The sequence below is a fragment of the Salmo trutta genome, chromosome 26 (genome assembly GCF_901001165.1).
Source record: "Salmo trutta chromosome 26, fSalTru1.1, whole genome shotgun sequence".
Lineage (NCBI taxonomy): Eukaryota > Metazoa > Chordata > Actinopteri > Salmoniformes > Salmonidae > Salmo > Salmo trutta.
The window spans coordinates 18,926,449-18,952,802 of record NC_042982.1 but is presented as its reverse complement, the minus strand read 5'-3'; the positions used below and the strand labels follow the sequence as shown (position 1 = coordinate 18,952,802).

The 26,354-nt window shown below is 43.8% G+C and overlaps 1 protein-coding gene across 3 annotated transcripts in view; it reads left to right on the top strand.

The window, feature by feature from the left end:
- Nucleotides 1-26,098, top strand: part of LOC115163324 (T-box transcription factor TBX4) — a 31,287-nt gene extending 5,189 nt beyond the window's left edge. For 2 of the 3 annotated variants that reach the window (XM_029715110.1, XM_029715111.1), the window contains exons 2-9: nucleotides 2,040-2,185; nucleotides 2,549-2,643; nucleotides 14,770-14,889; nucleotides 18,997-19,144; nucleotides 22,281-22,433; nucleotides 22,691-22,779; nucleotides 23,557-23,795; nucleotides 24,044-26,098. In XM_029715110.1, coding sequence (XP_029570970.1) covers nucleotides 2,042-2,185; nucleotides 2,549-2,643; nucleotides 14,770-14,889; nucleotides 18,997-19,144; nucleotides 22,281-22,433; nucleotides 22,691-22,779; nucleotides 23,557-23,795; nucleotides 24,044-24,723 — 1,668 coding nt within the window. In that variant the 5' untranslated portion in view covers nucleotides 2,040-2,041 and the 3' untranslated portion in view covers nucleotides 24,724-26,098. Of the gene's footprint in view, nucleotides 1-2,008; nucleotides 2,186-2,548; nucleotides 2,644-14,769; nucleotides 14,890-18,996; nucleotides 19,145-22,280; nucleotides 22,434-22,690; nucleotides 22,780-23,556; nucleotides 23,796-24,043 lie in introns of those variants that run through there. The other variant, XM_029715112.1, reaches the window with a different exon arrangement.
- Nucleotides 26,099-26,354: the final 256 nt, after the last annotated feature.

The window sequence follows — 26,354 nt, the reverse complement described above, 5'->3', positions numbered from 1 at the left end:
GGCTGGGGGAATGGTTGCTATGGGAGAGGAGAGGGCATTGTGAAACTGAACTGTATGGAGCAGACGAGGCTATACCAGGCTGTCTGTGTGTCTGTGTCTCTCATGAAAAGATGTTTGTCTTTGAGCTGGGTTTAGAGCTGTGAGAGAGCGAAGCTTAGCTGGTGATCTGGACTAATGGAATGAACAGTGTTTAGGAGCCGTTACATAAAAGTATCCCACCGTATGCTAGAAGAGTAAATATTTAATCCAACTCTTCTGAAGAACAAATTCATCTTGACCCCATGTGCTTAATATCGTGGTCTCCAAGCATGCAGGCTGAGTCATTAGCTTATGTCTAGAGTTTCTTATGATTTACGGTGTTAATATGCAAATATATATTAGGAATATTGTAATTTCTTTCATCAAACTAAATGTCAGAGAATCAAAATGGAGATGCTTTAACAGAAATAGAAGTATTCAATATGGCCGCTGGTGCACCCATCACAGAGCGCAGACTTGAATGGGATTGTCCATTCTAGTAATTGAAATTCTATGGCCAGTATGTTGCTTGAATATTTTTGATTACTTAGTAGTTGTGTATTTACGATGACCTAATAAGCACAACAGTGTAGTCATATGTGGGAATAACGTCACTTGAATGGGTCCGGTAATTCAAATTCTATGTGTGGAACAATCAAGTTTGCTAGCTACTATTCAATCTTTTCATATGAGGAGAGAGCAGAGCAGAGGGTACAGTAGACGATTCCTCCTTTAAACTCACATGGGACCTCACTGCAAACATAGATCGGCTCTATTTTGCGTGAATGAGGGCCCATCATCCTACAGTATTTGGGTCATTGTGACCAAATTCCCCCAATGGCACATGGCCCTTGCTGCAGTGATCCACCTTGAAATGACTTTGCCTACAGAATTCCACAGATATTTCTATTAACAACGGTTAGTAGCTTGGGGATGAAACAGTGACTTGGTTTCCAAGAACTGAAAAATTAATTCCAAGAAATGTCCCACAATGGGAGAGCATGCCTGAATGAATTAATATGCAGTTGAGTTTTTTAATTTTTTTATTCTCTCATTGCAAATATTTGTTGTTGAATACACACCTTCAAGTGTGTATTATTGCAGTGCAAGAAAGAGGCATTGACTTCTGTATCCTTGAAATTTCCTTGTAAGGTTTGATATTAAATAATTGTATCTACCAGAAATGTTAAAACATTTAAACAATTTACTTTTGATTCATCGTTCAATATAAATAGTAATTCATAAAAAAGATATACTTTTCTTGTGTAAATAACAGACACAAATTGAAGTAGACGTGTATTTTACACACAGCAGATTTTCTTTCTAAAACAGACAGGAATTCCATTGAAGAACATCATTCAAGGTGTGGGATGACAACAATTCATGATCTGATAAAACATTTTTACGGAGTCCCCTTAAGTTCCGTTTTTTTCTCCCATTGGTCATTCTGCAGATGTTCATTAGAAAAGATTGAATTAATTAGCAGCTTTCCAGTAAGATGTGTTTCATTTCCTTACAGTATTAATAGACATTATTATTGTAGAAATACAAAATGAACAGCAATTACTGTACAAGTACATTATGTAAATGCAATTCATGTCAATTAGTTGTTGAAAAAATAAACAATAGCTAAATTAAATATTAAGCTATGTTTTTAGGGGCGGGGTTCATCTTTGTATCTTGAAGGGGTGTTACATTTTGTTTGGGTACGGTGTATTTCGTTGGAACATATTTTGTCCAGTCCATTTCATGGGAATGTGTTATTTAAGTATTTTACGAGACAGTTTAGTATTGGTTTGGAGTCAGTCTGTGTATTGTAAGTCTGTTATTATCTGTAGAGATGCTCTGATTTATTTTAGTATTATAGTAATTCTATGTCACAGATATCCTATTACATTACTATTTAAGTTCTATATAAGTTCTATGTGTAATTCTATGGTCTATGTATTGTAAGTCTGTGTATTGTAAGTCTGTGTATTGTAAGTCTGTGTATTGAACTGAAGCCGTTGTTCATCTCATAGAGATGCTCCAGGAGAAGGCCTCAGCTGTGACGGATGACAGTGTGACTGGGGTCCAGCCTGGAGGGCCCCCAGACCTAAGCCCTGACTCCGCTCACCTGGGCCTGCCTACAACTCCCAGCATCCCCCAGGGCAATGAGCCAGACCAGGTAATCATGGGTATTGTAGGCTCTCAACACAGAGCCAGAACCACAACTGCAAAGGTATTATATGTTCAGAAGTTTCCTATTCTTGAAAATGACCAAATGGGTATGTTTCCTTGCTCTCAATTTCAATCATTTGAGCTATTATTAAGGAAGTCGTCGACTTGTTAACAAAATTATTGGCCATGTTAAATCGTGGGTGTTTTTATTTCTTCTCTGGGCAGAGTAGGTGGACACCCTATCAATTGTGAATGATTTATTGAGAATGAACTGGTTTAACTTAAAAATGCAGATGGCATAATGTGAGTTGTCTATAAGCCCACAACAGGTTGCCAACCCTCATGGCTGTCTCTACCTTTCTCTATTTAGAATATTGAGAACATCAAGGTTCTTCTTCATGAGAGGGAGCTGTGGAAGAAGTTCCATGAGGCGGGAACAGAGATGATCATAACGAAAGCAGGCAGGTGAGTACCTACAGTTCATATATCACAGAAAATACATGGGATATACCATATTAGTAGACTAGCACTACACATTCTATACTATACTAAACTGTACTAGACTCATCTCAGATTCCCCAGAAATATGTGTTACTTCTGCAAATTGAGTAGCTGCTTTCATTAGTGTTAAAATGTAGTCATTATGACACCTCCATTTTGAGTAGCTATGGCCATCTGTTGGAGCTAAGTCAACCAATTACACCATGCTACAGTTATGTCAAAACAAAAACAATTCAACAGTTTAATTTAACTTTGAAGGAATAAGTTGCAACTAGTATTGTTTTTTGAAGTGGTAGCTCACAAGCCAAGCTCCTAATACCTGCCCACAAGAAAATAAATTCAACAGTTTAATTTAACTTTTCTCAGGTAGAGAAAATGAAGAGACATAATTTCTGCCCCAGTGAACATCTAATTGAAAACACAAACCCACAGCTCTGCTCTGTGTTAGATTTAATGCTGCCCCGTGGATTAGACAGTCTGGCCCTTAACCTGGACTTTAACCAGAAGATGACAAGATGCTTTCTAACCAACCTCCGCCCACCCCTCATTTCTCACAGGGGATTTTATTTCCCAGTCCAAAATGTAAAAGGTCACCACAATTTTTCTTTAATGCTGCATCACTGTGAAAGATGGGCTTTACCTTGTCCAGCTGATAAAGTGCGCTGAGAATCCTTTAAAACCTTTGAAGGGCCCGGCCTCAGAGTGATGCTTAGCTACGCAGCTCCGCCAGCTGCGCTCAGCTGAAAAACCTGACTGACTGAATAGGCTTATACAGTCAGTCAGCCTGAGAAGCCAGAGAAGAGCAGGGCGGCGTCCCAAAAGGCACCCTGTTCCCTTTATAGTGCACTACTTTTGACCCGAGCCGATGGTGAGCATGTATAGGGTGCTATATGGGATGCACGCCAGGTTTATGTTGCTCCGTAATGGAGTACGAGCAGCTACAGTACGTAATTCAACAATTCTAAGAATGAACTCTGTCTGAACTGATGTGAAGATACAATGTTATTGAACATAAAAATGGATTGTAAATGAAACCAGTTGTAGGCCCCAACACTGTGGGCGAGAGTTGGCTTTGTCGAGAACGTTGTAGGTAGGATAACGAAAAACTGTAGGGGCCAAAATCGTAATCGGATTTTTTTGCAGGTATATTTCTATGTAAAAATGATGAGTAAACATAGCAAGGCTGCTTCACTGCTACACCAGCTCGAGCTAGACATTATGGACTGCATGCTCTAACAGAAATATTGTTGTTCAATTTTCAACTGAGACTGCCAAAACAATTCAATGCCAATCTATTCCAACACCAACTTTTTCAGAGAAGAATCTGGAAGGAGCATCAAGCAGTAGTGCTAGGTGCTGCTAGATGCTAAAGGATCTGACCAGATAGCAGGTTTTAATCCCTCTCACTACCTGAAGAATGAATGAATGAATAAATTAATAAATGAATGAATGAAGATTCTCAGGAACATTTTCTCTTGTAAGGGATGACAGTGAGAGGTCAACATGCTATAGAGGGTGGGCAGTGTCCGGTCAGCACTCCTTGGAAGGGGCAGAGTGAGGGGGCAGGGCTAGGAAGAAGTTATGGCTGTGTCTTTAGACTAGACCGTGGCTTGGGAAACATACTGCCAGTTCAGCCCTTCAGTCTGTTACAGTGCAGCTTGGCCCTTCAGATTCTTGCAGTGCAGCTTGGCCATTCAGCCTCTTACAGTGCTGCTTGGCCATTCAGCCTCTTACAGTGCAGCTTGGCCATTCAGCCTCTTACAGTGCAGCTTGGCCATTCAGCCTGTTACAGTGCAGCTTGGCCATTCAGGCTCTTACAGTGCAGCTTGGCCATTCAGCCTCTTACAGTGCAGTTTGGCCATTCAGCCTGTTACAGTGCAGCTTGGCCATTCAGCCTCTTACAGTGCAGCTTGGCCATTCAGCCTCTTACAGTGCAGCTTGGCCATTCAGCCTCTTACAGTGCAGCTTGGCCATTCAGCCTCTTACAGTGCAGCTTGGCCATTCAGCCTCTTACAGTGCAGCTTGGCCATTCAGCCTCGTACAGTGCAGTTTGGCCATTCAGCCTGTTACAGTGCAGCTTGGCCATTCAGCCTCTTACAGTGCAGCTTGGCCATTCAGCCTGTTACAGTGCAGCTTGGCCATTCAGGCTCTTACAGTGCTGCTTGGCCATTCAGCCTCTTACAGTGCAGTTTGGCCATTCAGCCTCTTACAGTGCAGCTTGGCCATTCAGCCTCTTACAGTGCAGCTTGGCCATTCAGCCTGTTACAGTGCAGCTTGGCCATTCAGGCTCTTACAGTGCAGCTTGGCCATTCAGCCTCTTACAGTGCAGCTTGGCCATTCAGCCTCTTACAGTGCAGCTTGGCCATTCAGCCTCTTACAGTGCAGCTTGGCCATTCAGCCTCTTACAGTACAGCTTGGCCATTCAGCCTCTTACAGTGCAGCTTGGCCATTCAGCCTCTTACAGTGCAGCTTGGCCATTCAGCCTCTTACAGTGCAGCTTGGCCATTCAGCCTCTTACAGTGCAGCTTGGCCATTCAGCCTCTTACAGTGCAGCTTGGCCATTCAGCCTCTTACAGTGCAGCTTGGCCATTCAGCCTCTTACAGTGCAGCTTGGCCATTCAGCCTGTTACAGTGCAGCTTGGCCATTCAGGCTCTTACAGTGCAGCTTGGCCATTCAGCCTCTTACAGTGCAGTTTGGCCATTCAGCCTGTTACAGTGCAGCTTGGCCATTCAGCCTCTTACAGTACAGCTTGGCCATTCAGCCTCTTACAGTGCAGCTTGGCCATTCAGCCTCTTACAGTGCAGCTTGGCCATTCAGCCTGTTACAGTGCAGTCAGTGAACTCCTGACTGAGGAATGTAGATGTAGTTTGTTATTGTGAGTGCAGCAATCCCAGTCTTAATCCTTGGTCTTCAACGTACCTAGGCAGTGCTCCAACTCTCCCCTCTCTCTCTTTCTATACACACAGTGCTCATTCTCTCCTCTCTTTCTGTCTGTACACAGCCAGTCAGTGGGAGCGGTGGCAGAGGGGTGATAAGAGGACCACGGGGCCCGCTTTCAGCGGCGTCTAGCGGTGGCCTGGAGCGCTCCATCATCCCCCTGCCGCTCCTTTTGAACTCGCTCAGTGCTGGATGTTCCCAGAGACTGGATGGGAGTCCCAAATGGCCCCCTATTCCCTGTATGGTGCACTTGATTTGACCAGAGCTCTATGGGCCTTGGTCGAAAGTAGTACATTATAAGTGGAATAGGGTGCTATTTGGGAACAGCCTGGATAGATCCCTGGACTGGAGGGCCTAGGAGGCAGGGAGGCTCATAGTGCTGGGCTGCTAGGAAAGAAACAGCTGGCACACACCACACAAACACACACCCACACACTGACACTGATATCATACACATTCTCCATCTCCATTTCTCATTCTCTCCAGTCCTCTACACACACAAACACTCTCTCAGGCACGCATGTTCACAGAAAACACATGCCTTGGGAAAATGTGGCAATCAGCTTGTCCTGACTTGTTTGACATTGTTTTGACAGGCACTCGCTCTAACAAACGCATCCCTTTCCATTGTTCATCATTGTCATATTCCGTTTTTGATGACTCAAAGGCGTGCTTTAGAGTAAAGTCCTGCACTTCAAGGGGATGGGCAGTAAAGCTTAGATATTTCATCATGGCTGTTTGGCAGCTTTGCCATGGAAACCACAGCATCTGTCATCAGGCAGGGCTGAGGTGGCTGAGCCATCGAGGTCCCCGATTAGCCATTAGCCATGTTAAGTGATTCAGTGTGGGCCCCCTCGCTGAGCTATGCTGTGGACCCCGTCGTGGAGATGAGTCTTTTGGTAATGGACTCAGATAGGGAGAGAGTAATTCTGGAGCCCAATCGAACACGGTTTCCACCATAACTATACACCACTATTTCAACTCATGAGTCATGTCTTTGTCAGAAAATGGAATCATTCTTATGGATGTGCTGAAAAACCATCAGCAATAATGTCAGGTTGGGTTACATAGAAATCGCCTTATATCCTTCTAGAGACCTCCTGATCTGTTGACACAGGCCTCAATATGGGCCTGGTTGGAGGGTGTGAGTGGGGCTGGGATGAGCCGCAGGTCTGTTTTGGATGTTTCCCTCAGATTAAAATGTCTTTCTGTGAGCATGACACCAGGACTGATCTCCACACTGATTGGATTTGGAGCCTGAGAGAGAGACAGAGGGAGATTACCTGCCTTGAATGCCCTCTACCGTACAGGATGGGTTGAGTATTTGTGATCCATGTATAAAGCTTTTGCAAGGGCCCCTGTCAGGCCAGAAAGATCTGGGATGGGACCTTTGAGGCATTGTGTGTTAGCAGCAGATAGAGGCTGGGTCCCAAATGGCACCCTGTTCCTTAAAAAGTGCACTACTTTTGATGCACCCAGAGCCTTTTGCTTGGCCTGCTTAGGGGGCCCCAGCTATCTGCTCGCTCTTACACTCATCTGTTCAGAGAGCATGTCACCGTCAGCCTTTCACAAGTGTGTCTCACACTCTTCTATTTAAACCTGTTGCCAGGAGAAGGGGAAGCAGCAGATCAACTGTACTGGTGTACAGACCCTTTGACCGACCCTACTCTCAGGGGGTGATGCGGTACGATGACAAGTCAGATGTAAAAACTGCTGTCTGATCCGAACCGCCATTAAAAAGCACTTAGGGGTTTATAAGGGGTGCTGCAGATCCCTTTGCAACTTTTTGCTTTGACGCAGATGTGATGAAAAAGAGAGCCGTTTCTCAGGGAAGAGGTCACGGAAGGTAGCGCCATTCATGTGTTTTATGGCCTTGTCTGCTATATTAGCATATTCTGTCTATCATTCCTGAGTCTCCCTCTCTCTCTGAGACGGATGAGAGCAGAGAGCTACACTCACAGCGTTCCTACACTTGTCTTTTTATGGCGCTGCTGCCGCTGCACTCTCAAAACCCATCATGTGAGTTCTAAGAACATCCTACTGGGAACACCATGTCATTTTAACCCGGAAATTTTATTGAAATGTTGATCAATGAGATTTCAACCTTTATCCCCCCACTCAAAAAGACAGCCAGAAGTCTGTTGAATAACTGATGTGTTATCACTATGCATTCAACCATCTAAAAGCACAACCAAATTCCAGTTGTCATCGAAATGGGTTATCACTGCGCTTTCAACCATTTAAAAGCACAGTAAAGTTCAAATGGGAATACAATATTGGATATTTTGTATTCATACACCAACTTAATGTGTTATCACTGTGCTTCATCTAATAGCACAACCAAATTACATGGATTGTAGTTGAGATTACACCAAAAGTACATAGTGTAGGGGATCAATGCTGTTTGAGATTCTGCACAGATTATTATAGCAATTGTGAAGAGCTCCACTGACCTGCGACCTTTGCGTGCTGTCTTGAACATGCACGCTTCTATGATGCCATAAGAAGACATTTATAATTACAGTAGGCTAACCTCAGCATGTGGCCGTAGATGTGCTCCTCATTTTAAGGTTGAATAAATAACGGGTTCAGAATATTAGGAAAGAAAGAAAAGCACAGAAAAAAATATATATATATGTATGAAATGTATGCATTCACTACTGTAAGTCGCTCTGGATAAGAGCGTCTGCTAAATGACTAAAAGGTAAATGTAAATCTAAATATATGCATATTTTTCTATGTGTCAGCACCAATTGGTAGATTTAAAAATACTCTGATCTCGTAGATTATTTTGGGTTAGGAAAGTATGTAGGAATCATAAAAAACAGATTAGGAGAGCCTTTATGGATGAAAGATAGAAAACTGTGGTTTGATTCATTCTGAAAATTGCCACATTCAGTTCTTCAACCCATGGTAATGTTGGAAGATTAGTGTACATAGAATTCTAATAGGGAGAATAGTGTACAATAGTAGGCTATACCCTGGTCTATTGCCTGCACTAACCATGGAACTGTGTGATGACATGGCCAAGTATTGCTCTATGCATCGGGTTCAAACTGTTACAGCTTGGTCTGCACTCCGCTCCATAACGATTTAATGATCTTCAGCAACAACCACATGGCGGTGATGACGTTTACAGAAGAAGCAAAGGAAGGTAAATTAAAAAAATTAATTAAATGGAATGATAATGTAGGCTATACCAACTGAAGGGAACTAACAGTACATTGGCAGTTAAATATGTGTTGTTATTAGGCCTACTGATGGTCGATACTGATAGTGGCTTAATATGTAACATGATAGACAGAGAAAGTTGAGGTAGTCTATAATTAAGATATTCAAGAGTGGCTATCCCTGCAAGTTAAAAGGCTGTTCAATTAAAATTCTGCATAATGGCACAGCGTTTCATAAACTTTACTGTGGGAACGTTATGTTGATATGCTTCAGTTTGCTGCCATAAGACTGGTTTCACATTTTTCTCCAAAGATTATAAGGTAAAATATATCTAAAACAAGTGTATTTTATATTTTTCAATTCCCTTATCCAAACAGATCAATAATTTACCTAGCTCTTATCAATAGCTCTTGTCAAGTTGTAAATTACAGTCCATGGAGAATGGTGTTATTTATATCGGGAAAAAAAATTATGTTGATGCTTTTTTTCTCTTGGAACCAGGATGTTCACCAGACTTTTTTTAATGGTTTCCTTGTGCGCAAAGGTGGTGGATTTATGAGGGAATTAAGTAAAGGTCAGAATACAGCATATCTGTAGACACACCTCAACCACACCTTCATTTACTCAATCTCCACCCAAAACGAATAGCAGGTGAAAAGCTTGCTATTCTCATGCTTAAGATCAAGGTCAGTATATGCGTAGTTGGAATCAGCTCCCTATTGAATTGTGTTTGGTTGTCAACGCAACCAGATATCAACATTTGAAGGAGATGTATCTTTTGTGCCACTGACTTTAATTCCAGTTTGTCTAGAAATTAATAATTGATGTAGAATTCACGTCTCCATCTCAACCAAGAATCAAAGTTAAAGAATAGGACTAAATCATATCAAACTTTATGTAAAGTGCATTTAAAGTTTGATTTAGTCCTAGTCTTTAATTTAGATTTTTGGTTGAGATGGAGACGTGAATCCAACATATCAATGATTCATTTGTAGACAAACTGGAATTAAAGCCAGACTAAGTCAGTGGCACAGATGGAACTATCCAAGTGAAAGTATGTGGACACCTGCTCGTCGAACATTTCATTCCAAAATCCTGGGCATTAATATGGAATTGGTCCCCCTTTGCTGCTAAAAAAGCCTCCACTATTCTGGGAAGGCTTTCCACTAGATTTTGGAACATTGCTGCGTGGACTTGATTCCACTCAGCCACAAGAGCATTGGTGAGGTCGGGCACTGATGTTGGGCGATTAGGCCTGGCTCGTAATCGGTGTTCTAACTCATCCAAAAGGTGTTCAATGGTGTTGATGTCAGGGCTCTGTGCAGGCCAGTCAAGTCCTTCCACACCGATCTCTACAAACCATTTCTGTATGGACCTCGCTTTGTACACGGGGGCATTGTCATGCTGAAAGAGGAAAGGGCCTTCCCAAAACTATTGCCGCAAAGTTGGAAGCACATAATTGTCTAAAATGTAATTGTATGCTGTAGCATTAAGATTTCCCTTCACTGGATCTAGCCCGAACCATGAAAACAGCCCCAGACCATTATTCCTCCTCCACCAAACTTTACAGTTGGCACTATGCACTCAGGCAGGTAGCGTTCTCCTGTCATCAGCTGGGCCTAAAATAGTATTATAGATCATACAAAATATTTTGCTGTGACTCTCATATGGATGATGTTAAAAATATTTGTTGGTTTGATGTGATTAATAAGGAGCATCCAGATGCTGCACTTGATGAATTTATAAAATTGCGTCTTCCAATTATTGATAAACATGCACCTGTTAAGAAACTGACTGTTAGAACTGTTAAGGCTCCATGGATTGATGAGGAATTGAAAAACTGTATGGCTGAAAGAGATGGGGCAAAAGGAGTGGCTGATACATCTGGCTGCACATCTGACTGGCTGACTTACTGCAAATTGAGAAATGATGTGACTAAACTCAATAAAAGAAGAAGAAACTGTATTATGAAGCCAAGATCAATGATATAAAGAATGATGGAAAAAAAACTTTGGAGTACTTTAAATTAAGTTATGGGAAGAAAGACAAATTCAACTTCATCTTTCATCGAATCAGATGGCTTATTCATCACAAAACCATTTGATGTTACCAATTATTTCATGATTACTTCATTGGCAACGTGGGAAAACTTAAGGAGGAAATTCCAACAATGAACAGTGTGCCATCATATTCATGTATAAAAAAATTATAATAATGAAAGAAAAGCATTGCAAGTTAGAATTTTGTAAAGTTAATGTGGGAGAGGTGGACAAACCTCCTGGCGTTGACAACTTAGATGGAAAGCTACTGAAGATGGTAGTTGACTCTATAGCCACTCCTATCTGTCATATCTTTATTCTGAGCCTAGAGGAAAGTCTTTGTCCTCAGGCCTGGAGGGAAGCCAAAGTAATTCCCATACCCAAGAGTGGTAAAGCAGCCTTTACTGGTTCTAACAGCAGCCCTATCAGCTTGCTGCCAGCTCTTAGCAAACTGTTGAAAAAATTGTGTTTGACCAAATACAATGCTATTTCTCTGTAAACAAATGAACAACAGACTTCCATCATGCTTATAGAGAAGGGCACTCAACACTGACACAAATGACTGATGATTGGTTGAAAGAAATTGATAATACAAAGATTGTGGGAGCTGTACTGTTAGATTTCAGTGCAGCCTTTAATATTATTGACCATAACCTTTTGTTGAAAAAAACGTATGTTATGGCTTTTCAACCTCTGCCATATTGTGGATTCATAGCTATCAATCTAATAGAACTCAAAGGGTTTTCTTTAATGGAAGCTTCTCTCATGTCACACATGTAATGTGTGGTGTACCGCAGGGCAGCTCTCTAGGCCCTCTACTCTTTTCTATTTTTACCAATGACCTACCACTGGCATTAAAAAAAACATGTGTGTCCATGTATGCTGATGATTCAACGATATATGAATCAGCAACCACAGCTAATGAAGTCACTGAAACCCTTAACAAAGAGTTGCAGTCTGTTTTGGAAAGGGTGGCCAGTAATAAACTGGTCCTGAAACTAAGAGCATTGTATTTGGTACAAATCATTTCCTAAGTTCTAGACCTCAGCTGAATCTGGTTATGAATGGTGTGGCTGTTGAACAAGTTGAGGAGACTAAATTACTTGGCTTTACCTTAGATTGTAAACTGTCATGGTCAAAACATATAGATTCAATGGTTGTAAAGATGGGGAGACGTCTGTCCATAATAAAGAGAAGCTCTTCTTTTTAGACACCACACTCCAAAAAGCAAGTTCTGCAGGCTCTAGTTTTGTCTAATCTTGATTATTGTCCAGTTGTGTGGTCCTAAGTAAAGACCTAGTTAAGTTGCAGCTGGCCCAGAACAGAACAGCTTGCTCTTTAATTTTTTAATTTACTTTTACCCCAATTTCATGGTATCCAATTGGTAGTAGTTACAGTCTTGTCTCATCGCTGCAACTCCCATACGGACTCAGGAGAGGCAAAGATCAAGAGCCATGCGTCCTCCGAAAAAAAACCCCAACCTAGCCCCACTGCTTCTTGACACAATGCACATCCAACCCAGAAGCCAGCTGCACCAATGTGTCGGAAGAAACACCATACACCTGGCGACCTGGTCAGTGTGCACTGCACCCGGCCCACCACAGGTGTCACTAATGTGCAATGAGACAAGGATATCCCTGACAAACCCTCCCGAACCCAGACGACACTTGGCCAACTGTGCGTCGCCGGCTGCGACAGAGCCTGGGCTTGAACCCAGAATCTCTGGTGGCAGAGCTAGCACTGTGATGCAGTGCCTTAGACCACTGCACCACCTGGACATTTCCGGGTGTCTTGCTCTTAATTGTAATCAGAGTGCTGATATAAATACTATGCATGCTAGTCTCTCTTGGCAAAGAGTTGAGGAGAGAGTGACTGCATCACATCTTTTTTTAATAAGAAACAGTAATGAATTGAAAATCCCAAATTGTTTGCATAGTCAATTTACACACAGCTCTGACACACACACACACTTACCCCACTTACCCCCCAACAGGGGTCTTTTCACAGTCCCCAAATCCAGAACAAATTCAAGAAAGTGTACAGTATTATATAGAGCCATTATTGCATGTAACTAAATTCCATCTCATATTGCTCAAATTAACAGCAAACTTGGTTTCAAAAAACAGATAAAGCAACACCTCACGGCACAATGCCTCTCTCCTATTTGACTTAGATAGTTTGTGTGTATGTATTGATATGTAGGCTATGTGTGCCTTTACATTTTTTTTATGTTGTTCTGTCCTGTCCTGATCTTGTCTATTAATGTTCTGTATTTTGCCATGTTTCTGTGGACCCCAGGAAGAGTAGCTGCTGCTTCTGCAACAGCTAATGGGGATCCTAATAAAATACCAAAATACCAAACCAAGATTAGTCTGTTGGAGTGCCAGCTGGTGAATCGTGATTCATCATTCCAGAGAACACGTTTCCACTGCTCCAGAGTCCAATGGCGTCGAGCTTTGGTGATCTTAGGTGTGTGTGCGGCTGCTCGGCCATGGAAACCCATTTCATGAAGCTTCCGAAGAACAGTTCTTGTGCTGAAGTTGCTTCCAGTGGCAGTTTGGAACTCGGTATTGAGTGTTGCAACTGAGGACAGACGATTTTCAGCACTCAGAGGTCCCGTTTTGTGAGCTTGTGTGTCCTACCACTTCGTGGCTGAGCCGTTGTTGCTCCTAGACATTTCCATATCACAATAACAGCACTTACAGTTGACCGGGGTAGCTCTAACAAGGCAGAAATTTGACAAACTGACTTGTTGGAAAGATAGAATCCTATGACGGTGCCATGTTGAAAGTCACTGAGCTCTACAGTAAGTCCATTCCTCTGCCAATGTTTGTCTATGGAGATTGCTTGGCTGTGTGCTCGATTTTATACCCCTGTCAGCAACAGGTGTGGCTGAAATAGCCAAATCCACTAATTTGAAGGTGTGTCCACATATTTTTGTATATATAGTGTACATCTTTAAATATTGATATTTGGTTGCATTGACAATTCAATATCCATTTTTTCTACAAATGAATCATTTATATTTTGGATTCACTTCTCCATCTCTACCAAAAATCTCAGTTAAAGAATCTAGTCTAATCAAACTTAAATGCATTATAAATAAAGTACGTTTTGATTTAGTCCGATTCTTTAGCTTTTATTTTTGGTTGAGGTGGAGACGTGAATCCAACATGTACTTTACACGTAGATTCCACGTCACAATACGTTGACAAATTACATGGAAATAACGTTGCTTCAACCAGTTTGTGCCCAGTGGGATTGTACTTTACATATGTCCCTCAACTCTGAGATCCCCTGTGACCTCTCTAGCTCATCCCAATCAGTCTTTAAGCTTGATATGCTTTCTGAGCGCTAATCGTCCGCTCACCTGCCGGGGAGAACACTTTCCGTGCTGATGCCACACTCAGGGCTGGCTAAAACCCTCCTGCAAAGCCTGAGAAGAGCCTCTTATGCATGCTTACCGTGTGCCCTCAGCCCCACGGAGAGACACCTTGGGGCTAAAGCAGATTTTCATTAGCTCATCTGAAGAGGCAAATCTTTTCCAGTGTAAGGTAGCTAGGTGAGGGAAGGTTCTTCTTAGGTGCTCAAAAAGCTTGGGTGACATCACTGCCTAAAGCGCCTTATCAACTCGCCTTATCCCGTTCAACATCCCTCAAAGCTCTAAGGTGTGAGGGCAGCACGGTGACAAAAAGCATTATATAAACCTCTGTATTTACGGGTCTTACGATACAAAAGGTGCTTAGAAGCTAATGGCAAGTCTTTCCAAATTGGATCAGGATGAGGTGACTTCGTCACCAATAACGAAACACCTGCTGACCCAATTCGTGTTTGAGTGAGTTGGGGAGCGAGCATTATTTCTAGTGGGTATAATGGTGGGTGATATCATCGTCATTAGGGAATGTCTAATTTAATGTAAGACCCTTCTCGTGTCCTTCACAGGAGGATGTTCCCCAGCTACAAGGTGAAAGTGACAGGTATGAACCCCAAAACCAAGTACATCCTCCTCACAGACATCGTCCCTGCCGACGACCATCGCTACAAGTTCTGCGACAACAAGTGGTGAGTTAAGTCAGAGACACCTTTTAAAAAATGTGATTCTTTATTTAACCTGGAAGACCGTTGATAAGGAATCTCCTTTACAAGGGAAACCTGGTCACCAACACAGCAGCTATTTGTTATGTATTTATTTGAACTAGGCAAGTCAGTTAAGAACAAATTCTTATTTACAATGACAGCCTACCTCAACCAAACCCGGACGACGCTGGACCAATTGTGCATCGCCCTATGGGACTCCCAATCATGGCCGGTTGTGATACAGCCTGGAATCAAACCAGGGTCTGTAGTGACACCTCTAGCACTGAGATGCAGTGCCTTAGACCGCTGCACCACTCGGGAGCTCCTATACAGTCAATACAAAAATCTACATATTAAGAACAGACAATACAGCAATACATACAACACAACAGTATACAAAACATAGAAAGACAATTATAAAATCCTGCCAAAAACCTTGTCAGGGTGGTTCTTCCAGCTTGCAGTATTGCTCAAGTTCTTCTCTAAGCTCAGGGTTTAGATGAGTAACATCCTTAATGGTTGTTATGAGACATCTACCCATTCTACCCTGTCTCAGATGCTGCTTGGCTTTAGAAAGGGGGGTCAAGAAATGGGGTGGTGAGGGAGAGTGGGGAGGGAGTGGTGAGCTTAAGGAAGGTGAAAATAGCTCTCATCTTCTCAGCTCCACAGATCCAGCCCCACCGCTCTGTAGAGGCCTTCCTCTCACCTTAGGAAAACAACCCCCAATGCTGTAGAGTAGACAATAATGGTGGGTGCAAATGAGAGAGACATTTAACACTCTCAGACAGTTTTATATGCTTGAGGTGATGCTGCCTCCCACATTCAGTATACACACAGACAAGCAGTACACACGCACACACACATCCCTGGCGGAGGGCACTGTTCCCGGCAGGCTCTGGAACAAACACTTTACATGCTGTGACATCATTATGCAAACCAAATAAATGGAAGGGTACAAATTAACATGTTTTCTGCATTATATTCTTTATTTACACCTCCCTCTCTTCCTCGCCTTTCACAAATGTCATGTTGGATAATGTAACGTTGTTACATGTGTAACCATACAGCAGCAAAAAGGATGGTAACCATAGCGGATCCCTTTTTGGTGCTGTATAGAACCCTTTTTTGAAGGTTCTATTGTCACACCCTGACCATAGAGAGCCCTCGGTTCTCTATGGTGTTTAGGTCAGACCGTGACTAGGGGGGGTGTTCTAGTCATTGATTTTCTATGTGGCTGGGTTGTATGGTTCCCAATTAGAGACAGCTGGTAATCGTTGCCTCTAATTGGGGATCATATTTAGGAAGCCCTTTCTCCCACCTGCTTTGTGGGATATTGTTTTGAGTTAGTGCATGTAGCACTACGGTACTTCACGGTCATTGGTTGTTTCTTGTTTCTTGGTTTGTTTAAGTTTCACAAAAATAAAGATGTGGAACTCCAATCACGCTGCGCCTTGGTCCGTCTCTCCTCACGACCGTGACATCTATAAAGAACTATGCTCATATGATTCTAAATGGAACCTTTATGGTGTGTTAAAGAACCCTTTCCTATAAAGAACTATAAAAAAAGGTTCTCTATGGTTACAACCCTTTTTGGTGCTTTATACAGTACAACACTTTGTAATGGTTCTTTATAGAACCTTTATGGAGAATGGTTCTATAAAAAAACTTTTTCAATCTCAAAAGTTCTACAAAGAACCTTTTTGAAGAACCATACAGGGTTCTATTTTTCTGGTTAGCCATATTATATTGTTAAAATTCCATAGGTTATATTATTTTATAAACTGTGTGGTTCGAGCCCTGAATGCTGATTGGCTGACAGCCGTGCTATATCAGACCGTATACGACAGGTATGAGACAACATTTATTGTTACTGCTCTAATTACGTTGGTAACTAGTTTATAATAGCAATAAGGCACATCAGGGTGCGTTGTGCCTAAGAACAGCCCTTAGCCGTGGTATATTGGCTTTATACCACACCCCCTCGGGCCTTATGGCTTAAGTGTTTGTTGACAAGTTGAATCAAGTGTGCTAGCTCTGGAACAGCTGGGCGTCCTTAAGGAGAGAATTGAGAACCACTGACTTACACAACAGTTCTCAATTGACACAAGGCCATATGTTAGTCTTTCACAAAACACCGTCACTGGCCATAGTAATTTTCAACATGGCATAACAAAAAAGATTAGATAAACTGGAATGACACTCACTCACTGTTGTACAAAAAGAGCAAACCACCCCCCAAAATATTATAATGAGTTATTATTTTAATTATCATTGAAATTGGAAATAACCCTTTTTGACTCCGCAAACTGCAAAGAACTATTGAAGGGCTCAAAGGGTTCTTTGGGTCAGTATGGTTCCACATAGAACCATCACCCTTCACAAATAACCCTTGAGGAATCCTCATGTTTTGTGTGTATTGGTTAACAACATTTGCTTTGTGTTCAAGACCAACATGTGTGATGTTCATCTCCCACTCATCTGTTCATTCATTCAGCTCTATCCGTTCATTGATGGAATGGAGAGATGGAGCGTGAGTCCAGGCACTTGCTGCCTCCAGTCATGGATGTCTAAATTTAGTCTGTTGTGGTTGAATAATGAGGAAAACCAACTGGTTTCTGTCAATTTAATCATTGCTCTTGTGAAAAGGAGCGCCCTATTCCCCTCTTCCCACAAAAACGGGATCGTTTACATAAAAAAATACATTCTTCCAACCATGTTCAAACATCATGGCTGCAGAGAAAAATCACCACTTCTCAGAACGAGAGGACGCAAATACAGTATGATGATCATCAAAATCTCTAGTAGTGTAATATTTTAAGTGACAAGGCTGTCCACAGGCAACTTTGTTGTTATTGAGGTCATATTACAATAGTATGCCATGCCATGCATGCTCCTTTGTTCTTTCAGAGCACACCAAGACCAGAACCTCATGTCTCAGTCACTGCTCAAACTTAACTGTAGCTACGGATTGTCATTAGCACACAGTTCATTACCGCAGGGCACTGGCAAGCCGCCTGTCAAAACCTACGGGATAAAAACAGCTTGGCTGTACCCACTGACCTTCCAGTGACCCTTTACTTTGGGTGATGCCTAGAGAGGAAACAACTTATGTTAGAATTGACCAGAAAGAATTGACTTTTCAAAACGCGTTTGGAGAATTAACGCAGCAGGTTATAAGAGTTAGGTTAAGGTTAGGAAACGGGTTAGGTTTAGCTAAAATGCAAAAAAATGCAACTTTTGACATCAATTTGATATAAACTGTATCCCTCTGGCCATGACCGGTGATGCCACCACAGCCTGCTTCTGCCACTGCCCACTGGGGCAGCATCAACCGTCTCCAGGGTAGGGCGTACTGAAACCACAACCCGACGTCACGCCAAGAAAAGAAAAGTCTGCATCCTAAATGGCACCCTAATCCCAGGGCCCGTAGTCAAAAGTAGTGCACAATGCAGGGTACCATTTGAGACCCAAACAAAGCCCCCATAAAATGCACAACTGTGCTTTGCTTTCTCCAGCAGAAACCCAGCCATTTCTTGTTTTACAGCCATTTGTTCCCGATCTTTGTGGGATGGCCTGGGAGGGCCTGGAATCCCAGCGTTTGCCAGCGTGGGGTTCTGGAGTTTCTCAGCAACACCTTGGAGGAGCGTAATTAGCAGTGATGTTACGGTTGAAGCAGCCACCACCAACCACCACCTCCAGTCTGGAGGAATGGTTCCTATAGCCCATAGTGTGACGGCTGAAACCGCTGCCATTACTGACTGGAGCTACATGTGTTTGTTATAAAAAAGGGATTCTTCGGTCTCAGAGGACAATCAGTGAGCCTGAATGGAGTTGTGTGGCTGCTGGAAGATTTAGCCATGCCGTGACAAGAGGTTGACAATAGGGTTTGCTAGATCACTGGGCTGCTGGGTTGCATATGGTTGCTGGATTGCCACAATGGCTGAGACATCTTGGCAGAATAATGGTCGTTGGTTGCTAGTAGCCAAGGGGTCCTTATGACGAACACGACGTTGCACCTTCATTTTTCTCTTCATCTCCCTCTCTTTCCTTCCCACTCTCGTTCTTCTCTCTTCTCCTTCTCTTTCTACTCAGGATGGTGGCAGGCAAGGCAGAGCCGGCCATGCCAGGGAGGCTCTATGTCCACCCAGACTCCCCGGCTACAGGAGCCCACTGGATGAGGCAGATGGTGTCCTTCCAGAAGCTAAAGCTCACCAACAACCACCTGGACCCCTTTGGGCATGTGAGTGATCCTCAGTCTACAAACTAATGTCAATGTTTATAATCTTTAAGCTAAATTAACTGTAAAGGGGTAGAGAGAGAGAGAGAGATGATTAGCTGGGCGGCAGGTAACGAAACCCCGAGCTGACTAGGTAAAAATCTGTCGTTCTGACCATGAGCATGGCAGTTAACCTACTGTTCCCCGGGTGCTGATGATGTGGATGTCGATTAAGGCAGCCCCACTGCACCTCTCTGATTCAGAGGGGTTGGGTTAAATGCAGAAGATGCATTCAGTTATACAACTGACTAGCTATCCCTCTTTCCCTTTACTGATGCCTCACAATTTAGGTGAATTCACAGCCCAGGAAGGCACTGGGTCATTTCACACAATAGAGCTTATCACTTCTCCTGGTCATGTAAAACAAGAGAGGTGATTGGACACAGCTCATTTTGTCAAAACTACACAGTAGATGAGACTTAAATAGACTAGGGTTAAAACAACAGCCGAATAGATGTGTTTTTTAACAAGAGACAGAGTCATAAAGCTGTCTTCATGGAATGAGAGGGAGAGAGGGGAGAGGGGGAAGGACTCGAGGAAGGATGGCCAGAGAGGAAAAGGAAGAGAGCAGGAGAGAGGGTGAAAGATGGACTGAAGTGGAGGGAGTGACGGTGAGAGAAGAGAGGAAGCGAGAGAAAGCATACGAGAGAAAGTGAGCATCTTGCCACAGAGGGAGTGAGAAGTGTGACTGCGGCAGCAGTGCTGCCCAGAGGAACTCTGGGAAGGCTTGTCCAAAGCCATCCCGTCAGAAGGCGAGCTCATTAGGTTCATAACCCCTGGGATCAGTGGCGGGGCTCGCTGTCAGGTTGAGTCCGCCGCCTGGATAGTGATAAGGGCGAGTAATGAGGACAAAGAGAGAGAGAGGGGCCAGGTCTTACTAAGCCCTGCTGATAGAACAGCCCACGCCAGCAGGGGAGCCAGAGAGCCTCTCCCTCCCTCTGGCCTGCATAGCACTGGATCCACCACCCACCTGACCCACTAAACCAGGGGTGTCAAACATATGGCATACGGCCCATGGGGGTGGGGGGGATAAAATCTAGCTCACTAATAATCACTGAAATGAAAGCTAGACAGTCAGGGAGCACAGAAAACACTAGAAATGATGGATAGAGGACTATTTTTTTCATATTTTGACTCCTAGGAAATATGACCAATTTTTAACTGCCAAGACCGAGAGGCAAAATGAGTTTGACACCCCTGCTATAAACTGACCCACAGTTGAAATAAAACAGCTTGTGAAGTGAGCTTATGACAGTCAATGACAGACTCTGTTGTTTGTGCATTTGAGAGTGTGTCTTTTCAAGAGTGTTTGTTTATGTATATGTGAGTATGCGGTCTGCATGACTGTGTGTTCAAGTATGTGGGTCAGCATGGCTGCTAGTCCACAGTCCAGAGCAGGATGGCCATCAGCTTGATTCAACCCAGGGGTATCTCAGATCTATGACAACCCTTCCCCTTCCTGACCATCCCCCACAAACTCTGCCCTTCCCTTCCCTTTGCTGCTGACCTGCTCAGCATCAGCAGTAAAAACACTATCACTGATCTGGGATCTGACCTGTCAGCATCAGCAGTAAAAACACTATCACTGATCTGGGATCTCACCTCTCAGCATCAGCAGTAAAAACACTATCACTGATCTGGGATCTGACCTGTCAGCATCAGCAGTAAAAACACTATCACTGATCTGGGATCTGACCTGTCAGCATTAGCTGTAAAAACACTATCACTGATCTGGGATCTGACCTGTCAGCATCAGCAGTAAAAACACTATCACTGATCTGGGATCTGACCAAGAGATGGTCCAAGGAATCACTCCTGAAATGCTGTCACTTCCCAGCTGTCACTGCGTGTCTTGGTTTATAAACCAGTTAGCAGACTGTCTGGGGCTGGCTTTTTTACCCAAAAGATGAAAGAGAGAATGCATGATTTGGTTCTGGATTGATCAATGCAACCAGACAGCACAGAGAGAGTCAGACTCCTTCCTGCACTGCCTCCAGACAGACCCCGGCCAGACTAGCAGACTAGACAAAGGTCGTGACCATAGTCTCCAGTCAACCAACCACTAGCTTATTTCTATCAGTTCCGTCACTACAGGGTCTGTAGTCAGCCAATGAACCAATTGATTATCTCTGTCTGAACCTTGCCCCAACAAAAAGGGGGAAGGGGCATGTGAGCATTGGGCTGTTCAGGGTGCAACTATGACCCCGGCCGCCTGTGCCCTGATAGCACAGGAGGCTGCTGAGGGGAGGATGGCTCATAATAATGGCTGGAATGGAGTGGTATCAAACACATGGAAACCGTGCATTTGATGTGTTCGATACCATTCAATTTATTCCGTTCTAGCCATTACTATGAGCCCGTCCTCCCAAATTAGTCTTAACCTCTTCCTGTGGTAGCCTCCTGGAGGGGCTGGCCTCTTAAGTCAAGGCTCTAGTACCAGCGGGCTGTGAGTCTAGAAGGTAGGAGAGGTGGGAGAGCTTGATGCTCATCGGTCCTGACAGAGTTACGCTGGAGATGACCCTGCTCCAGTCCTGCTGACGCTCCAGTGAACATGTTCCTAGGCTACTGGGCTACTCTGAGCAGACTGGTGCCGATGTGCTGACCTAGCCCCCCCCCAACCCAAACATTGAGCACACTCCACACGTGCTGATTAATGCACTATACAGTTGCAACTCAAGTGTGACAAAGGGGTGCCCACTTCTCAGTATCAACACATTGAACTACAGTACATTGACAAATGTCCACATTGTATGGACAAAGTTGGACATTGTATGCACACTAACGCCGACTCCAGGAGCATTAAAATAGGCCTACCTCCAAAAAAGGCTAGCCATGGAAAACCTGAGCATCTTAAGCACGCCATTCACACTATGAGTCTATTCAAGTCAATACAATTACATCACTTGGCCAGGGACAATCATTCATTTAAAGGGGGGAAAACTAACCTCTTAAACAAACATCTGAAAAAGTCTCAAGACTGTGGTGGTGGCCGGTCATTCACTGGTGCCTCTAAGAGGACTGTGTGCTGTGAACAACTTCGTTGGTCTGACCTTGTACTGGTTTTTCTTTTCTTCTACATTTCCTTCCTTCCCACTGATAGATCATCCTGAACTCGATGCACAAGTACCAGCCTCGGCTTCACATCGTCAAGGCCGACGAGAACAACGCCTTTGGGTCTAAGAACACAGCCTACTGCACTCACGTGTTTCATGAGACAGCCTTCATCTCCGTCACCTCCTACCAGAACCATAAGGTACAGTATGTGTGCCAAGCATGTAGTTGTCCACCTGATGTCTGATGTTCAACGTCTTCTGCACATAGTCTGACACGTTTCTAATGTCAGTAATACGAGAGCGTGTCTTCAAAACACTATCTGCAGGAGAAAGGTTCCAAATCCAAAATGGACAGTTATAGATCAAGTCAAGTTTTCATAGTCAAGTTTTGACTGAACCTAGCTGCACATTTCATGATGAGTCAGTGCAGTGACAAGATATGTTGCTGTCTTCCCAGATAACTCAGCTAAAGATCGAGAACAACCCGTTTGCCAAGGGTTTCCGTGGCAGCGACGAAGGGGACCTGCGTGTCTCCAGACTCCAGGGGTATGTTCCGTATGTTTATGGGAATGTGCCACTCAATAAAAGTATATGGAATATTTACTTTATCATGGAAACAATTCTTCTTTTGACACAGTACATCATTCATTGGAACCATTTTTTCCTTTTGGAACTTGTTCCATTTCTTCCTTAAGCAGATTTTTTCCCCACCTGTGAATGGATTAACTGTGCTTGCTTCCATTAATACATCGTTCTCTCTCTGCAAAGTAGAATCTATTAACGCAAGTGTTGGGGAGTAGTGAACTACATTTAGTAATTTAATTACATTTTGCAGTAGCTTGGTGGTAGTTGAACTAAATTCAAATCTTGGTAGTGTTTTCAGTAGTTGCCATGTAGTGGTGTAGCTAACTAGCTAACTAGCAAAAATAACATATGTGTGTAGGCAAGAATGTACCTTCTTTTTTACATCAGACCTGCCCAATTCTCACTTGAAACACTTTTTTTTGTGTGCATAATCACTTTTTGTGTTTAAACTACACATTCTGTTAACATCTGACTCCAGAGTGATCTGTTCTTGCAATTTGTAGTCTATGACATTTCAGATTTAGATATGATAATTTTTCACTAATTAGTTTGGATGTAGTGAACTACTTTTTCAAAGTAACTAAAGTAAGTAAACTATATTTTTCTTAAGGGTAGCTTTGGTGTAGCTTAACTTCTTCCAGTGTGAAGTAATTGGCTTGTTAAACTATATTTTCAGACTAGCTTCCCCCACACTGTAACGCTAATCCTTCCATTCTTGTTTCTCCTTCCTGTCCGTAGAAAAGACTACCCAGTGATTTCTAAGAACATGGTTCGCCAGAGGCTCCTATCCTCACACGGTCACCTGACGGGGAAGCTGGGAGCTGGGGTACACCTGTCGGGGCACCCCCAGGTCCTGTCCCACTACCAGTATGAGGGTGGGGTGCCCCTGGGGAACTCAGACCACCAGGAACACATCTCCAATTCATTCCCTTCCAGCCGAGAGCCCAGCCTGCTCTACCACTGCTTTAAACACAGAGGTGGGTTAGCTACAGACCTACCTGAAAATCTCCACACCTGTCAATCACAGAAAATGGGCAGTCCTCATTAGTCTTTCAGAAAACTTTTTTGTTTGCAACACATCTTTTGGTGCTACACATCAATATCACCCAATATAAATGGATTGGTACACAGTTCCGAACAGTATGAAGAAGCATCATAGGAAAGCAGGGTGATACATTGAGTTTTTGCATTCAGTTACGATGATTCAATCTTCATTTCTTTACAGATAACACCAGGCACTTGGAACTGGGTTGTAAACGGCCGTATCTGGACACGGCTCCTCCAGCAGTCTCGGAGGAACACTACTTCCGTTCTCCTCCCTCCTATGAGCCTCCACTGTTGTCCCACCCCTACTGCGGTGAGGCCATAAGCTCCAGGGAGGCCTGTATGTACGGAGGGATGGAAGGAGAGAACGGCCACGGGGCTGTGGGTGCTGACGACCTGGTTCCCCCCTCTCTGAACTGCAACGTGTGGGCGTCGGTGCAGCCTTACCCGCGCTACAGCGTGCAGACAGTGGAGGCCGTCCCCTACCAGCCCTTCACTGCTCACTTCACCAGTACTGCCACCGCCACCTCCGTGGTGCCCCACCACACCCCCTCCGGTCCCTCACGCCCCCAACCCGACATAGGAGTCTACAGTCCAGCCACGGCACAGCGAGGCCTGGCCGTCATCCCCTCGTCATCCTCCGCCTCGTCTTCTTCTCCACCGGTTCCTGGTTCCAGGGATAGTAGGCAGCTGGTCTATCCTCCTCTGTACCACAGGAAGCCTGGGCCTGGGTCTCCTCTCCTGCCTCACAGGGAGTTCTCGGCCTTCCCAACACAGAGCGCCCCCTCATCCATCCGGGACCCGTCCTACCAGTACCAGATGGGGCAGAGCAGTGTAGGGGCCCACTGGAATGATAGCTAGGGCTATGGGGTGCTGTGTGGCTCCTGAGGCAGCAGCGATGTCCACCCACCCGTTTGGTCCAGAATCAACCAGACTCCCCCTAGCCAGCCAACTTTGAACTGCCTGTGAGGCATCTGAAGTGAGATTATGTTGAAATACAGCCATGATGACCTTGCCAAGTTGCACAGTGGAAGCTATAGTAGTTTAGCATGAGGAGAAGCAAATCAGAGTGGCCAAACTCCAATAGAAGCCTACATCTGCCCAAAAGCTCTGCACCTTCAGACCCATGTTATCCTGACTGGAGGAGCATCAGGACTGTGATGATGATGATGAGTATTCCAGAGGAAGAACCGCTCCTATAGCGTGCCATATAATGGCTTTAAAAAATGATCAATATCAAACAGTGTCAAAAGGAGATGTGTTCAGCAAAGTGAAGAGTATCCATTATGCCTTTGATGTGTTTGAAGTAGTGTGTTTAGGATTAAGATGGACACGTATGTACCAGTAATGAATTGATTAACCTTTCTAAGAAAAACATTTAAATGCAAATCTTTATCATATTATTATCAGCAAACGACGCAGTGGGACATGGATGTGTATGTGCGAAGAGATTGAAGTAACAGTCCAAATGTTTTGTTGAGACCTTGAGTAAAGCCTTCATTTAATTTGCCTTGTCTGCTTGTGTTGAGAAACTTTGCCAGTTAGAAATCTATTGAACTTTTAAACATGGGCTGCAGGTCAACTACACAACAAGCCCACACATGCAGTCCATTTGAGCAGAGCTCAAGTGTTTGTAGGTCTAGATCTCACCTTCAGCCATAAGCCTCTGCTAGCTATGTTGTAAGCTAGCGTGACACCACTTAGCATGAAGCCAAACATCCGCTAGGCTAACGGCCCTTAGTTAGCGTTAGCCCATGTCTTTGAACCACAATAGGGTAGTAAACGCTTAGCACTTTGGCTACAAACCCGAGGTCCGTTCCAAAGCAGCGTTCCCGCCTGTTGAAGTGGGACTTCGGAGAAGGTCCCTGGCCAACCAGATGGGAGCTTAAGGAATCGCTGTTAAGCCAACACTAGTGTAGAACACAGAGCTCCGCACAAATCCCAGCCCCAAATGTTGGAAAAATCCTTACAAGACTGCAAATGTAAAACAGCCCGAGCGGGGCGGGCGAGGAGCCACATTGTGAAGTCAAGCTGAGCTGAACTGAAGCAGGGACGACCGTGTAACATTCGGCAAGGCCTGGCCTGTCTGACCTTGACAAGTAGGAATGGATAATAATAGAACAATATGGTGGTCTATTACCTAGCAGACCCACGTTATCCCTTAATTTCTTTTTGATATTCAATATAACTTCTTTTTTTTGCACACCTGATGAAATAAATATTTGTATGCCTCCCATTGTTGCTTAGCGTTATGTTTACTCCAAAAAGTTGAAGAGGTCAGATAGAGCTGAAAAGATCAACAGAGTAGCTTTGCGGATGTATTATATTGGTAATAATAATGGTAATGGATTCAGTCTGAAATGAATTTATGTCGATCCTCCACTAGCACTTACCTGTCATTGGTGATCTAAGACACATAAGCTCACATCAATCATTACGGGCGGCAGGTAGTCTAGCACGTTAGAGCTTTGGGCCCACAGAAATATAAATTA